This window comes from Coenobita brevimanus, chromosome 51 (assembly GCF_032717465.1).
Source record: "Coenobita brevimanus isolate Jiangsu-jjx chromosome 51, ASM3271746v2, whole genome shotgun sequence".
Lineage (NCBI taxonomy): Eukaryota > Metazoa > Arthropoda > Malacostraca > Decapoda > Coenobitidae > Coenobita > Coenobita brevimanus.
In genome coordinates, this window is record NC_137004.1 from 24,636,953 (window position 1) to 24,654,891 (window position 17,939).

Genomic DNA, 17,939 nt, shown 5'->3' on the forward strand with positions numbered 1-17,939 from the left:
AGAATTTCTGCCTACCAGAATTCTTTTGTTCCCTGAACTGCATCCCTTTGGAACTCACTTCCCAAGAATAATTTCCCACCAAACTGCAACATACGGCTGTTCAAGGCCAGCTGCTGCAGATTTTCTATGAATGGAGGACACCTGTAATCTGACGTATGGATCAGTTTTTTTTCATTTGTTTTTCTTTCCCCTGTTCATTTTCTGTAAACAAAAATCATCACTATCATCATCACCATCGTCATCATCATTCTCACCCTCGAGGTCAGTGTGGTACTGCATATCTTCGAAATAGGAAATAAAATATAAAATAAAATACCCAGTCATGTACAGTGGAGAGAGATCGTCAGCCAAGATTTCAGAGATAATTCTGTCAGTATACAGGCCTTTTTCCCGAGAACTGAATAACATCGGCTGGTGGTAGCACGAAAAGAAGAAGAAAAGAAAAGAAGAGGAGGAGGAGGAACGGAAGGGACATTGTTATAGTGCGAAGGCTAACAGATGGGCCTACTCCTTTAAGCCTACTGTTAGACATCATCGTACTGAAAAGGCTAACAGTGAATAATGTAAAACAATTCTCTCCGTCCTAAGGAATTACAACTAATAAAAATGTACGATAATAATTAAACAGAAAATAAAATATCTATCGAATCCCGTGTTTTTAGGCTATTTTTCCCCCCAACCTTATGTCTCCGTTCAGGAAATAATTATACTCCCGAATAATTGCTTACCAGTTTTTTTCCTCGGTGATGGGGCGAACGATAATTTGAGAGAGAGAGAGAGAGAGAGAGAGAGAGAGAGAGAGACCTCCTTCCGCACACCCAACTGCTAATGTCAGGACACGTATTAAATTTACAATATATTTTTCCATTTTCAGCTGGGTACAGAAGGTGAGAGGTATGAACGTTGAGGGTGGGGTTCCTGGAGGCAGACGAAAAAAGAAAAAGACCTGGGATGAGGTTATATAGCGTGATCTCAGGGCTAGGAAAATAAAGGGGCTGCTAGAAATCGAGCACGGTGGAACGCCGCCATTAGGTGACCAAGGCCGACGCATGCAAGTCTGTTGGAGCCTTTGCAACCGAAAACGGAAACAAACTCAATATACTGTATTTGCTTTTCTGGAATGGATAAAAATATTCTTCTTAATATATTACTGCATTAAGATATATATATATATATATATATATATATATATATATATATATATATATATATATATATATATATATATATATATATATATATATATATATTGCTTTCGATTAGGTTCCTTTATCCTGGGAGCTCCATTTTAATTTAATTCTTATTTTCCTCTGACAGTCTCATTTAGCTTAGCTGTTTTTGGAATTCGAGGTATTTCATTAAGCTTAGGAGAAACTTTTCGTACCAAATCGGTTTAATGAAGCCTTCGTTAACAACTCACAGTAGGAAAAGCCATCCCTAAGTTTCATAACGTTGTCTGATGGAAGCTAGAACCATGCATCAAAAGACGTCACCGTCCTCCGTCCTCCGTCCTGAAAAGGTAAACCACTTTCACACAACAGACCTTTTCTAAGTTTAATGCATTTGTCAGAAAGTAGTAAGGCAAAAGTAAAGGAAGACGTCATCGTACTGTGGGTTTCATGGATTCAGGGTGCTATTGTAAGTGGAACTGAAATTTTCGTAACACTTCTTCCTTAATAGTACATTTTGCACATTACAATCCAGTATCCTCTTTGCATGTGATTGATGTAAACTATGCTGATATTGAAACCAATTCACCAACATACAGGAGATGGTCAAGATGCAAGAAACAAAGTAAACAGTTGAGAAGGAAGTGCTACGAGACATCCCACGCCACATACAATGCGGTCCTGTGCGTCATCATGTACCGTACATTTTGTTCTTGTTACCGACCCTCGATTTTATTCAGCTCTAAAGAGACCTGTCACAGTGACAGGTTTATATTCACTCTATCTACTGTATGTATCTATCTACTTACATTATATACTATATTCCGATATATATATATATATATATATATATATATATATATATATATATATATATATATATATATATATATATATATATATATATATATATATATATTGTAGTAGTACCTAATTAATATCTTTTAGTACTACAGAGTAAGGAAGTTGGAAGGATTAGGAGGGGAAGACGAGGCACCAGGCGAGAGTTGGGTTAGCCTACAATACCAGAGTATGCTTAAGTGGGCACTTAATAGAAGGGAGGATGCAAGGATGTAGGGTAATGGGTAGACGGAAGGTGGGAGGGGTTGAGGTAGGGGTGGTGGGAAAGTGGGGTGGGTGGGGAGAGATAAGGGTGGTGGGAAAGTGGGGTGGGTGGGGAGAGGTAAGAGAGGTGGGAAAGAGGGGTGGGAGGGGAGAGGTAGGGTCGTGGGGAAGTGGGATGGGAAGGGAGAGGTAGGGATGGTGGGAAAGAAGGGTGGGAGGGAAAATGTAGGGGTTGTAGGGATGGAGGGTGGGATGGATGAGGTAGGGATGGTGGCAAAGGGGGTGGGAGGGGAAAGGTAGGGGAGTTGGGCATGGGAGGCTGGATGAAATGGTTGGAAAGTTACGTACAAATCCGTGAGATTATTGGAACCTTGGGATAATTTTCGAAGCTGCTTTGGCGCAATATGCTCGTAAACAGCGAGGGTTTATTGTTGATCAGAGAGAGAGAGAGAGAGAGAGAGAGAGAGAGAATCAATGAAACCGAAAATGCATATTATGAATAGGCTACTGAACATATCAAACAATAATAACATAATTTTGGGGCCAAAATCACTTATTTCAAGAGTCCAGAAAGCCTACACAATTTTCGATCTTTAATTCTGCTCACACACACACACACACACACACACACACACACACACACACACACACACACACTTCAACACGATAATAAGCGATATCATTTCAAGAGAGCATTTTAGTCCTCTGATCCTTCATGCAAATGGAACTTATTCCATGTTTTGCTTTTTTTTTTTTCAGCTTTGTACACTCAGCTTCCTAAACAATATCTTCAATAAAGATGGGTTGCCATTTATTTAGTTATCTAATACTAGCGGACCTGCCTAGCTTCGCCGAGTCTCACAGTGGGGGCCTTCGGCTCCCTGGCGCCTTCATAAGCCGCCTACGGTGGACAATTAAGTTCCCTGAATAACCAATTAACCTTTCCAAAGAATAAAACATTCTTAATGCACACCTGAAGGCTTACAAACTGAAGTGACTTGTGCCACAAATACTCATGTGCACTTTCAAAACGGCAAAGAATTCAAGAAGGATACTCACTGAATCTGGCGGCGACAAATCCGGCTGTGACAAAATCCATGTGACAAATCCGGTTCAGCGGTCAAAGGTTTGGTAATAAAACTTCAGCAGCAAACAATCTTGCACTTTTCTGTCTCATCACGTTGGTTTCGAGGATTTTTTTTTTTTTTTTTCCGCATAAAAAAAAGTGAAAGCAGCGATAATGTTGCAATAGACGATGTTGTAGCAAAAACCGACGAAAATTTCAGATAACTGATTTCAGTTATTTATGCCTAAACCTTCCCCATGATGTCATGAATGTATCGGTATACAGCAAATTCCAGTTAGAAATCTCCATTGGTTCCCGAGATGTGCATGTTCGTCATTTCAGCTTTACACAGTACATGGAGAGATTTCAGGGTGAGATTCTGTTGTGGTTAAGAAGGGTAAAGCTCGAACTGTTAGGGTACAGTAAGCTTTCTTGGTGACAGTACTGGATAACCTCTTCAGTTTGAGTGAGTTAATCTTTTAAATAATAAAACAAAAGATTCTCGTCCTGAAGGGATTACTGAACACCCCAACAAACACCTACACTAATCTGCCAGAGGCTACTGGAGCTATCTGATACTGTAAAATGAAAAGCGGAACTTTTTTTTATATACAACCAAAGAAAGAAAATAACCTGTTTGATGAAAATCGATTTTGTCATGCAGGATGTTGGTGACTGGGGCAGTTGTCATGAATTGGCTCTGAATTGTCTAAACTAACTCCTTCACATGAAACGTCTCCATTAAACTGAATGAAATCGAATGGAGATTTAAAGGAATAATATGCAAAAGTCGAATGAAAATTTAAGACTAATATGAAAAAGGACATCGTAATGAAGACGTTACTAAGAAAATTTTCGAACTCCTTTACTCTGACGCGTACCATCCAAGCGAAACCATTCTGGTAGAGGATACCTGCATTCCCTAAAGATACTGCCAGACAAGCTAATTCATATATAGAGAGACCCTTAGGGCTGGACGGGTTAATAAAAATCACTGGGTTGTAGCATGAGTAAATGAAAGAAGTCACCACAATGAAGCGATTATTATACAATATACTGTGTTATGGGTAACTGCTGAAGAGTTGTAACTATATAACGGAAATGTTCGTAACTGCAAAGAGTAAGGTACGATGCCAGAATAAGGAAGTAATCTAATAAGCACTGATTCCAGCTCATCCTCGGTCAATTTCCACATCAAATATTCCAGAAACAAACTCTTAACCTTCCGCAGTTCCAAGGACATGTCACAATTGCTGCGTGATGAGAACCGTGTATTCTGCGGAACATTATTGCTTCTACACTATTACTTTTTCACTCCGTAGAACAACTAATCGTCTTCCTAGGAAGCCTTGGCCTTGTTTTGATGGATGGATAAGGGTGTCGGCTAGAGCTTGTTCTTTCCCGTCCCAGCTGATGAAGATTACAAATGTAAACAGACGTATTATAGAAAATGCGAAATTCAAGACTCGCTGTCATTTACTTAGAGAGAATGGAAGAACCGAAACTAATAATACCTAAGCAGAGTGCATTGTTTTGCCTTTCTTGTCACTTGATAATATACTCGTATGAGTTACACTGCATGGAAGTAATATCTATTAAGAGATATGGACATACATAGAAGAAAAATGAAAAAGTCTGAGTAAAAAAGGAGAAAAAGTGACAACTGAAAATGTTTTCGAGAAAGGCAGTAAATGCTAAATGTACTAAAACAGAAGAAAAACTAGATGGGCACCCAGTGAAGAGCATCTCTGTGACAAGGGGAAAGTAATTTCAAAGCCACTCTTTATAATGGGTTAGGTTTTCTCATCAATGTCTAGGTCAGGGTTCTGCAAAAAGTGTTTTCCAGTTCCAAAATCTGTAATACGATCCGGATCGCACCCAAAAGTTAATCGGTTGTTCTCTGGGGCATAGGCTATTTACCCACCAAATTTGGTCCAAATCTCTTTTTTGGTTTTTGAGTAATCCTGCTAACAGACAAATAAACTAACATTCAAACAGGGGTGAAAACATACTCTCCTTGTCATAGAAAATAAACCAAACTAGTTATTGGACACTGTAGACCCCTACACGGCAAGAGTTCTTTCTTAACCTTACAAAATCATCTGGTAAAATGAAGAACAAAATATGGAAGACTTACAGTGCGGAAAGGTTAATGAGGGCTGCTTATTGGCTATGAGATCCCTTCATTAAATGAATAAAATCGTCTGACAGTAAACGAGACAAAGGCGTCTTCGTACTCAAGGGGTTAAACACACGCCTAAGCGGTCATTAACGCAACCTGTAATGAACATCCGTTTTGTTGTTTCTGTCGTTTTGACACTGTTTACCTCTACCAACGAAGTTATGTTTTAGCCCGCGTTGGTTTGACTGTCTGTCTGTTAACAGGATTGCTCAAAAAGTTATGAATGGATTTTATGGAAATTTTGTGGAAGGGTGGGCCACAGGCCAAGAAAGAATTGATTAAATTTTGGGCCGGATCTGGATCCGGATCCAGAGTATCCCGCATAATACTTCAAAAATTTCTCAATGAATTTCAACGAAATTTTGTGGAAAAGTGGGCCATTGACCAAGAAAAAATTGATTAAATTTTGCTGCGGATCCAGATCCGGATCCAGGATTACTAAAAAGGCTATGAACGGATTTTGTTGAAAATTTGTGGAAGGGTGGGCCATGTGCCACGAGCCAAGGAAGAAATTAAGTTTGGGGGCTGATCTAGATCCAGATCTTGAGTATTCCGCACAATATCTCCAAAAGTTCTCAATGAATTTCAATGAAATTTTGCGGATAGGTGGGCCATGGGCCAAGAAAGAATTAATTAATTTTGAGGGCGGATCAGTATCCGGATTCTATATCGACAGATCCGGATCCGGATCCTTTTTAATGGCAATGGCATTGGCGGAGGTATGCACTCTGCTTTCTAGTTGTTAAATGGGGTTTTTCTTTTATGTTGATGTTTCTTTTCTTGTTTTTTTTTTTCAGTTTCAACATTTTTATTTAATTTCGTTATTTTGTCATGTCATCGTTTCATTTAGTTTTTTTTTTTTTTTCCAGAATTTTATTTTCGTTGCTCTTCAATACTTATCTTCGACGTCTCTGCATCGCTGATTTCCAAATCCATCAATATAGTTTGTCGGAATACGGTTTATTGAATACTGAGGGTTAAACCTGAAATCTTGAAATATATCGGTATGAGACATCACTACATAAAACTAAAATCCAGCCTTTTTTTGCTTCATCAAGAGCGTAGGTGCCCGAAGCTAGGTTGCTCAGTTCGGAAACATGAGACGAAGGTGATACGCCTCACTCGCCCTTGAGTTGTATTATGTGAGCAATAAACCCCAAACAGTCCCAGCATGTTGGAGTGACTTAACCCAGAACACCATCAAGTGTCATCTGGTTACAAAGTTATCATCAAGTACAATAAATGATTTCCTGAGCTACAGTAAACGCACTCTCAGTGCTTGGTCACCAAATGGCAGCACTACAGTACATCGAAGGAAGGAAGGAATAATTAAAAACTAACACCAAGCCAAGACAACTGGAAAAACATGGACGAGCGTAAATCAGTAAACCAAAAACTACATTTGAACTAAAGAAAATACAGTAGAGAATAAAAACAATAGTTACTGGAGACTGTTTTTAACATCTTTGCTAAGCTAGATCGTTCGTAAGCTGAACAAAATCGTATGGCGTAATGAGGAACATCACAAATCCCACTATCATACAAAAGGGTTGATACCTACAGTCATGAAAGTTACTCTTTTTGAGGTGAAAAGTTTCCTCTGGCAATACCAATAATTAAATATATGAGTCGTCATTTTACCAGAGTTTCTAACTTTATTCTCAGAGGTTGGTGCTGAAGAGTGACACCTTCACGCTGTGGCATCGCTATCATTGGGCGGCCGAGCTACTCCGTTATACAAATGTCTTTCTGCTCCCTTGCTATCCACCCGAAAGGAGGACGGTGGACTGCCAAAGGGCAACTGCAGCCTGCATTCCACCAGGTTCACGTCCAGATGAATCTGGGATTACAACAGTTACAACAAAATATTTTTATCATAAGCTCAAGAAATTCATTTTGCATAATGAATAAAACAAAAGGCGTCATTGCAGTAATGGGGTTAAACACTCGCAAAAACTCATTACCGCCGCCTCTAATGGACTTCCTTTTTGTTGTGTCCTCCTTTTGTCGTTGGGGGTGTTCTTAAAGTTCGCCGCTTGTCTCTCCTCACCTTGTTTACATTTCCTGTCTCACTGTTTCAGTTAAATGTTTCTGTCTTTAATTTGATCTTTTTAATACTTCCTTCTCACTCCAAAGCGACCAAACGTCTTGCCACAAAGCCTGGCCCTAAAAATTTAAACAAACATCATAGAAAATGGGACAGGAAACACTGTTCCTGCCATCTACTGAGAAGAAAAGTATTAAGTAAAGAATTAGTATTGTGTTTGACGGCTATTATAATGTTATCTGAAAACCTTGGATGAGACACCTACAGTAAATGACAAAGATACCAGGCTGCTTGCGGAATACGAACTGATAAAGCCTGTGGAAAAAGTAAAATAAAGGTAACCGGGAATATATACATGAAAAAGCCTGTAAATAAAGAAATAAAATTGAAATGAAGATAATACAATACAAAAGAAAACGCAAAAAATCAGTATACTGTATTTAAGTATCTCTCTCTCTCTCTCTCTCTCTCTCTCTCTCTCTCTCTCTCTCTCTCTCTCTCTCTCTCTCTCTATATATATATATATATATATATATATATTTGGAGAGATGCATTAACAAAATATTATTGAACTGAAACGAACAAACACGTAACACAATAAACTAAACAACATGAAAAAGCACCGAGTACAACGCCTGCGCTCAGCAACTCTTCTAAGAGATGAAAGTCTGACTTTGCTCTGTGACCTTGCCCTTCGACTGATTCTCTTAAAGCCAAATTCCATCACTCTTGTCTGACTCTTGACACTTCCAGCAACTTTGGTTTAAACCTAATAAGAACTGTTTCAGTTAAACTTGGCTTGTAGCCTTGATCTCTGATCTATTGTTTCCAGCCAAGTTAGGTCTAAATTGACTAAAAACTGATTTAGTTGTTGTTTTTGTTGTTGCTGCTACTGCTGTTGATCACTCCCAGCCTGTCTGGCCGAGCAGACATCAACCAGAGGTAAGCATCCGCCCCTTCAGGGCCGTCCCGTGCGCATATTTCCCTTCTGTATGCGTACTCGTCTCACCACCGGGAACCCTCAACCAGGAACAAGGCTCGCCTCATCGTTTCAAAACTAACCATAGGTTTTTCTCGAAAATATGCTCAACCTGTTTCCCGGGCAAAATTGCTGGTCATATACTCTGGTGCTGCTTGGCTGACGTGGCTGTCTGTGGTACTGAGATGAATACCCATACAGAATAGAAATAAGCGTCCCGTGCACCAAATCTATGTCCTCTTGAGGTTGACAGCACCTTACTACAACGAAGCGCGGGGTACAGTGTGGAGGCTTGGTTCCTCGGTGATGCCGCATTTGCGTCTCTTTACCCGGGTGACAGGGTCACCATTGTAGGCTTCACTTAACCCTGTGGTTATATGGTTACCGCCCAGCGTTGTAAATGGTTTCCTGGGTCACAGGAAACCTTCAGGCTTGTCACTCATTGCAGAGCCATCTGAAGTGGAAAGAAGACTAACAAAAAGCGATAGGATGGAGAGGAAAAAAGAAGGAAGAGAAGAAGACAGACAGAGATGGAATGATGTGGGGGAAGGAAGAACATTTGTGTGGATGATGGTCGCCACCACCTACTACCACAGTTTTAGTTATATGGTCAAGCAGCAGAACATGCCCTCTGAACTTGACTTTATACACATTGTTCTCAAAATCGAATCCCTTCATCCATGCTTTACTGTGAACCTTCCCACAAAGTTTGGTCTAAATCGGATCAAAAGTGTATGTGATCTTGATCTTTGACCCTTCCATGTGGCCATGGCATTTAACTGATTGCTTTCAAAATCGAATTCCTTGTTTTTCTCCTTTCTTATGACCCCTACTTAAAGTTTGGTCTAAATCTAATGAAAACAATTTAATTTGACCTTTCCATGGAAACTTGATCTTTGGCATACTATTTTCAAACACTATTCGTCATCCCCTTGGCTGACCCTCAGCACTTCCAGCAAGTGGACCCAGATCAGAGGGAAATTGCATTATTATTATTATTTTTTATTTTTTTTTTTTGGGGGGGGGTTCACGTAGTCGAACTTTAACCTTGTCCTGTGACCCTGACCTTTGACTCGATGTTTTGAAAATTGACTCCCCTCGTTTTTGTTTTACCCTCAACTCTTCCGACAAGTTTGGTTTAAATCAGATAAAAGCTGTTCAAGTTGACCATGCTAGGTCCAACTTTGCCTTAGTCTTGTGATCCTGATCTTTGAAATTTTGTTGTGATAAATAATGGTTTTACTCCTTTGTTGACCATCAATCTTTCAACTAAGTTTGGATAATGTCGGATCGAAACTGGATTTTTCACACATACACACACACACACACACACACACACACACACACACACACACAGTGACTCTCTCTCTCTCTCTCTCTCTCTCTCTTCCTGTGACCCTCCTATTTGTTCTTCCTGTCCAGTCCTTTTATTCTTCCTTCCCCTCCTCCCTCCCTTCTTTTTCACTTCTCTGTCTTTAACTTCCATCTCCCCCTCTCTCTCTCTCTCTCTCTCTCTCTCTCTCTCTCTCTCAATTAATCCCTGCCTCGCACTCTCTGTCAGTTACCCTCCTTATCGTTTAATCTCTCTTTCTTCTCCAGTCCCTCTTAATTGCTTTCCTTTCATCTCTCTTTCTCTCTCTCTCTCTCTCTCTCTCTCTCTCTCTCTCTCTCTCTCTCTCTCTCTCTCTCTCTCTCTCTCTCTCTCTCTCTCATACAGCCTCCTTCACACATCATTGCTCCCTATTCTTCCCTCTCCATTGTCACATCCCTCCCTCTGCCCCACATGTCACTCTCCCTGTCCACCCTCTGTCTTCCTCAATCATTCACCCTCCCAGTCAACCTCGCTTTTTCTAACAGTATTCCTCTCCATCAAGTACTTTTAGATTTTTTTCCTTTCACATTCATACTTTCTTTCACACTCTCCCTTTCTCTCTCCCTAACAGTTCCTTCTTACAGTCTCGTTCTCCTTATTACAACCTCTGCTTCCCTTTCACAACCTCTCCGTCCTTCTCATATTCTCTCCCTTCCTATCAGATTTCTCTCTCTCTCTCTCTCTCTCTCTCTCTCTCTCTCTCTCTCTCACACACAGTTTCTCCCTACCTGTAACAATCTCTCCCTTCCTCTATAATCGGCCTTCCTTTTGACAGTCTTTTCCCATTCATAATCTCTCCCCCTTTCTTTGTTTTTCCTTCCTGTTTATGGTTTCTCCTTCCCCTTCAGTCTTTCCTTCCTCTCATTTTCTCTTTCCTTCTCCGTCTCTCCTTCAAATCAGTCTCTCCTACGCTCTTTATCTCTCTTCCTTTCTCCCTCTCCCAGCCCTTCCCTCACCCCACGTCTCTCTCTTTCCTAGCCTTTCCCTACGTTTTTACAACCTCTCTCTCTCTCTCTCTCTCTCTCTCTCTCTCTCTCTCTCTCTCTCTCTCTCTCTCTCTCTCTCTCCAACAATCCTTATCTGACCTGCTCCTTGTCGTGTTCCCTCTGCTCTTTCATGGGTGGTCTCTCTTCTTCCTTCCTGCCTCTTCCCTTCCCTCTCAGCTTCTTCGTCCCTCGTATTCCATTCCTCTTATATTTCTCTTTTTCCCCTTCGCTCTCACACTCTCCTCTTCTGACACTAACTTTTTCTTTTTCTCTGAATCCCCTCCCCTCCTATACGTTATCCTTCTCAGCCGTTTCATCCCTCTCTCACTTTTTCCTGCTTCTTCACTGTCTTACTCCTCTGTCTGTCTGTCTGTCTGTCTCTCTGTCTCTGTCTGTCTATCTGCCTCTCTCTCTCTCTCTCTCTCTCTCTCTCTCTCTCACATACAATCTTTCTTTCTCCCCACAAGCCTTCTCCGTCCTGTTCCAGTGCGTATTTTGCATGGCCGTCACCCATGGTTGATATTCTTCCTCTTCTCCCCTCCCCTCCCTTCACTTCCCCTCGCCTCCCCTTCATTCTCAGTCTGTCAATCCATCGTTCGCCATCCGTCTAACACTTCTCATTCCTCTTCTTCCTCTTTCTCATATTTTCTCCCTTCCTGTCACAACCAATCTCTCTTTCTCATACCTTTCCCTCCTTCTCTCACCCCTCTTCCTCTCTGTCACCTCACACTTCCATCTCTCTCCCCATCTCACACGTCCCTTTTCCTCACCTGCGAACACCTCCTCCTCTCTCCCTCTCTCTTCCTCTTCCTTCTTTCGTCCTCACTCACTGCTCCTTTTATATTTTACAGTTCTTCTCGGACCTCCTCCTGAGCGTGTTGTGTATGCTTTTCACACGGACAGGTTCCCTCTTTCCTGCTTCTCCCTCTCTCCACTTTCACACCTCCCTGCCCTCTCGCACTAACTCTCTCACCGTTTCTATCCCTCTCTCAACACTTTTCTCTTCCCCGCACGTCTCCCTCACGCGTCTTCCATCTCACTCTCTCTCTCTCTCTCTCTCTCTCACACACACACACACACACACACACACACACACACACACACACACACACACACACACACACACACACATACACACTCATTTACTTACCTCTCACACCTCTCCCTCTCCCTCCCCTACAGGCCTTCTCGGACCTGCTCCTGGGTGTGTTTTGTATGCCCTTCACTTTGGTCGGCTCCCTGCTGAGAGACTTCATCTTCGGGGCCGTCATGTGCCGCCTCATACCCTACTTCCAAGGTGAGTAGTGATGCTTGTTGTGGTGAGTGTGATAAATGTGGTGGGTGTGGCAAGTGGGGGGCTCTGGGGGTCGTTATTGTTGTGGTAGGTGGTGTGCGGTGCGTGGTAGTTGTGGTTGCTGCGGTGGGTACAGTTAGTGGGGTGGAGGTGGTGGTTATGACTGTTTTGCTATTTGGTGTGGGAAAGGGCAGTGTGGCAGCTGTGATGAGTTTGTCTGAAGTGGCTTTGGTAGCTGAGTGTTTTGTGGCGCAAGGTTTGGGTGAGGGTCTGGTTGTTGAGTTATTTGTGATGGCTGTGGTAGCTGCAGTACGTGTGGAGGATATGGCAGGAGACGAGGCTGTGGTTATTGTGGTAAATGGTGTGGATGTGGCAACTCAGGTGGCTTTGGTAACTGGAGTAAATGTGGTTCGTATAAAGGAAGGGGTGGCCATGGAGGCTGTGGCTGCTTTGATGGGCGCTTTTGTTGTGGTAGTTTGAATAGTTGTGTGAAATGTGGTGGGTGTTGTTATTTAAACTAACTAGTGGTTCAGTGATATTACAAAGGCAATGCAGACAATCACTCATTCTTAGATAGGAAGAGGATGATGATGGTGATGATGGTGATAAGTCACACAAAGGCAAGTGGGCAGGCGGTCACTGCGGTAGTTGTGGTGGCGCCTGGTCTCATCTCTAACTTCCCGAAATGTTAATGCGGAAGTTTGAAGTTAAACGGGTGGCTGTAATCCCGTATCCTACCTGCGGCAGTAGTGGTAGGTGTGGTAGTTGTAGCTGTGGTAGGTGTGTAAGATGTGGTAGTTGTGGTAATTGTGTAAGGTGTGGTAGGTGTGAAAAGATGTAGCAGCTTTGGTAGATGTGTAAAATGTGGTAGATGTGGTAGGCATGTAAGGCGTTGTAGTTATGGTGGGTGTGGAACTTGTGGTAAGTGAGGAATGAGTGATAAGTGTGGTATTTGTGGTAAGTGTAGAATATATGGTAGTTGTGGTAAGTGTGGAAGGTCTGGTGAGTGCTGTAGTTGTAGCTGTAGTAGGTATGGTAGTTGTGGTAGACGTGTAAGGTTTGTGGTGTTATGGACTCGCTCAGTTTAGCTATTTGGCACTATCGATGTTTGTGCAGAATGAAGAGAATCCACACATTCAAGGCGCTGGTGCTCCCTGTTTTACTTAATGGCTGTGAGACATGGACACTGTAACTAAACAATGCCTTGGAGTAGCAAATCGATTCCTTTGGTACTAAGGGCCGTCGTCTAAAAGCCATGGGAGACTTCGTAGTACCTTTTCGTTTGAGATTCATTTTGCATATTACACGTTAGTATTCATTTGTATGCTGAATATATCAATGTCGACTTAGTTCGCATAAATAACATACACGACGATACTGAGGTGTAATGAGCAAAATAAATGGCTAAGGAGGAAACTCTACGAGGTCTTCAACGCCGCTTATAATACGATGCAAAGTGACTTCCCAGGATCATGAAATATCCTGCTGCGACCGAATTTGTAACAAGCGATCACTGCACGAGACTCATTTTGGAGGTGTAGATTCTGGGCTCCTACTATTTTAGACTGTCGTACGTGTGATAGTTTGGGAGGTTGTGGTAGTTGTGGCAACTGAGTGAAGTATGGTTTGTGTGGTAATCGCAGTATAGGAGTGGCAGTTGTTGTGGTTATGTTAGGTACAGCAGTTGTGGCAGATGTGATAGCAGTGGCAGTAGTGGCAATGAAAGTAGACATGGGAGTTTTGGTAGCTGTAGTAGGTACGATCTTGGTGGCAAGTGTGGTTGGTGCGGTACGTGTGGCAGTAGCAGGGCAGTAGCTGCTGTATGTATGTTAGGCGTCGTAGCTGAGGAAGTTGTGGTGGGTGGGGTAGGTACGGCAAGACTGGTAAGTGTGGCAGTCGTGGCAATGGGGTTAGTATAAAATAGGAAAGAGGGGACAGGAGCGGCCACTGAAATCTTCTTACTCCCCCCTCCCTCCAAATCAAAAGAAAAATGGAAAAGAAGTAGATATTTAGGTTTCCTGTGGTTGCCATGCCACGACACCACAAATGCCGCTAAAAAAAAAAAAAAGGAAAAAGAAAAAAAAATGAGTGAATGGGAAGGAGGGGGAGAGACTGATGAAAGAGGGAGAGAGGAAAAGGAAACAGAGTAACCATGGTAAAAAAACGAGCAGGAGGACGATATGTGCAGAGAGAGAGAGAGAGAGAGAGAGAGAGAGAGCAGTATCATGAAAAGGAAGGAAGGATGGAAGGAAGTGATGGATGAAGAAATGAGAGAATGAGACAGTGCAATTAGGAAGGTAAGGGGGAAGGAAGAGAGCAACGAAGAAGCGAAGGAGGAAGAACGAATAATAACAGAGGGAGAAAGAGAAGTAGACAGAGTATCAAAGGAGGCAGGCGTGTTATCGACTGTGCAACAAATATTATTCTTATCGTTGTTCATGGAGGTGTACCAAAGGTGTGACGAGAACAAGAACAAAGAAACTGTTGGAGATGTATAAAACTATAATCTGGTGCTTCGGAACCAAGGAACACTTCCAGAGATTGTAACATAAGGCATTTAGTCTAAATATTCGATTAATTTTGCTTGCAAGAAGGTGCTGAATTTGTTAACACCTGAAATAACTTCTTTCAGCAGCTTTTCTTGCTCGCAGGGGATGGTCTTCACTTGATAGTGATTGGTTACACATGCCTAGCCCGTCTTCTGGATGTTGGTAGCATTCTTGCTGGACACACACACACACACACACACACACACACACACACACACACACACACACACAATGTGCTCAAGGTTTACAGGCGAGTCTTCTTAAACTGTGGTCAAAGTAAGACGTGTATTTCAGACTCCTTCCATCAGAGAACTGGATGTGTAAAAGTTTTTCTCGTAAAGGTGCATAATTTGTGAATTAAGTTTACTCCCCTCACTTACTTCTTCCTTCGCCTCTTTCATTCTTCTTTTTGTGTCTGCTCTCCTCTCTTACTGTTTCTCCCATCTTTCCTGTCACTTTTTATTACTCCTCTTTCCTTTTCAAGTGGCTTTACATTGAGTGACAAATAATGGCTTCCTGTAAGCCAGGAAACCATTTACCGTGCAGGGTGGTAACCACATAACCAACCCACACGTGATCCCTACGTGTCAACAAGTGGGTTGGCGGAGGATTAGTGTCCCTTCCCGTAAAACAACTAACTCAAGGACAGACGGCCACCCTTTACGGGATTACGAAGTCAGGCGGTGGCTGAAATGGTAGAGAGGTGGCCTGCAGTCTTAATGGACCCAGGTATGAATCCCAGCTAGGGCAGGGAACAGTTTAAGGATTTGACTTTCATAAAATCAGACTTTACTGATTTACCAGAAGACGCGCCATGTAAAAATACCCCAGCCACTACCAATACACCAGTCCTGTATGAGATAGCCTTAGCATGTATTCAACATGAACGGTGGGTGTTAGCGCCGAAGTGGTGACATCCAGTGGTGTATGGTATGTAGGAGGACTACTGGGACTTGGGAGAAGGCTGTGAAGCCTATGTGCAGAGTCGGACACACATAAAAAACAAAAGATAGATTATAAGCCCATGTCTTTGTCGATGATTATGGCGATCATAACATGACTAGCATTACTGAATCTCTTTTTATAGCAAAAAAGAATTTGATACAGGTTATAGCATTTCCTGTAATGAGAGGAATGGGAAAATACGTAGCTACAAATTACTGAGCATACTAGAAACAAAACTTTTACTCCAAAATCGTTGTTAAGATTTAAGGATGGAAAAACTGTAGGCACAAGATAAAAAAAAAAAAAGAAAAAAAGAAGCAAAATAGTACGGGATGGAATGAGATATAAAGCTCTCTACCCATTACAACTTTCACACTATACTTATAAAACGTATGTAACTGTAAGATAAAACAAAACCTGTCCGTGTATTCTATTTAGATATTTATTAAGAATTCAATAAAATTCCCCATTAGATTTCTAAAGTAGCATAAAGTTTATCATTTCAGTGTCAGTGTACAATGGTGAATCGTAAACTGGCTTATGGAATGAACACAAGCATCGTAATTAATGAGAAGGAAGCACAATGGATGAATGTTACAAGCGGAGTGCCACAAGATTCAGCACTGAGCACCATTCCATTTCTGATTTCCATCAGTAACGACTGACAAAGGTTAGATTTTGATTTTGTTTATTGCAAAGTCATAGCTATTAGGAATAAAGCTGAGAAAGTTAGCAGTGCTGTGACAAATAAACAACTCGAGAATTCAGCAAGAAAAAGAGTTAAGAGTTAGGAATAATCGTGACAAATTATTTAACACCAAGACTACGGTGCATACAGGCAGTAACGGAAGCTAACAAATCAGTTGGCTTCATATGTAGAGCGCTCAAGTTTAACTCAGAGAATACAGTTTTACACTGTACATTCCATTAATGGATCCTCTTACGTAGTCTGTGTAGTTTTAGTCACTATATTACAAAAACGATGAAGAGAAAATATAGAAAGGCAAAAAAACGATTGAAAAACATGTTACTTCGAGTAGGGAACAACCCACAGAATGAACGCTATAAAGTGCTGAATCTGTTTAGCTTGTCAAAGCGTAGACTGGCCTGATTTGATTCAAGCTTACAAGATTTTTAAAGGACACGGTAATAATTATGGCCATTCTTAAGAACTTTACGACAGACTAGAGAAACTGCACTAGAGGTAATGGTTATAAATAAAGCAAATCATTTTTACGTTAACAATTTTGGAAACATATGGAAGAAATTACCCAAGAATTGGTAGACTGTGACATAGCAATACGTTAAAGTCGCCTGGACAAGTATTTTGCTTCTAATCTCCGGCTAGCAGTTGAATTTAAAAAAAAATCTGGTTACCATTTTTTTCCTCTCATCCAGATCCAGCACTACATCGTTAAGCAGTTCATGGCGCTTTCCCTTATAGATTAGGTTTGTAGAGAATATAGATTTTCATTCGTTTCTTGTAAAATTTCCTTAACATTTTTTTTTTTTTTACCACATGACGGACCTTCTCATTTTTTCATGCTGGCTTCGGCTGGAGTGTCTGGCGGGGGGGGGATGGGAGTGAGGGATCTTTCGTGCTTTATTATCCCTATCTTCAGCTTATAGAATTAAATATCGTAGTTATAGTCTTCAATGTATCAATCAACCTCGAAAGGACTATTAGGCCTGTTGTTATTTGGTTTCAGCTGTATTCTATTGTATTCTTCTGAGGGGTGACGGTAAGAAAAAGAGGGAGGAAAGGATACATAGGAAGTAGGAGGAAGAAGGAGGAGGAGGAGGAGGAGGAGGAGGAGGAGAAGGAGGAGGAGGAGGAGGAGGAGGAGGAGGAAGAGGAGACTGGATTACTTGGGAAGGAGACGAGGAGGCTGAGTTACGAAGAAGGTAGGAAGGAGGGAAGAAAGTGATGAAAGAAAGAGTGAGAGAGGGAAACCGTATAAAGTAGGAGACAAGGAAGACAGAAGACGAATGACGGAAGTGGTTCTGAGAGGAGCAGGAAATGGTGAAGAATTAAAGAAAAAACTGAAGGACGGAGGAAAAGAAAAAAACAGCAAGAGAGAGAGAGAGAGAGAGAGAGAGAGAGAGAGAGAGAGAGGTGGTGGCTGTGGGTGGTCGAGGTATGTGTTGTGGTGGCGAGGAAGGTTATTGAAGGAGGTAAGGGGATGGAACTGAATGATTGAATGTGTTTGCTGATGTGTGTGTGTGTGTGTGTGTGTGTGTGTGTGTGTGTGTGTGTGTGTGTGTGTGTGTGTGTGTGTGTGTGT

General features: G+C 41.7%; 1 protein-coding gene across 1 annotated transcript in view; it reads left to right on the forward strand.

Annotated features, from left to right (window-relative positions):
• The window catches only part of LOC145400187 (cholecystokinin receptor type A-like), a 214,795-nt gene that overhangs the window by 131,117 nt on the left and 65,739 nt on the right, over positions 1 to 17,939 (forward strand). Inside the window, exon 2 of the mRNA XM_080272700.1 lies at positions 12,049 to 12,163. Within this exon, the coding sequence (XP_080128826.1) occupies positions 12,049 to 12,163 (115 nt within the window). The remainder of the gene's footprint in view (positions 1 to 12,048; positions 12,164 to 17,939) is intronic.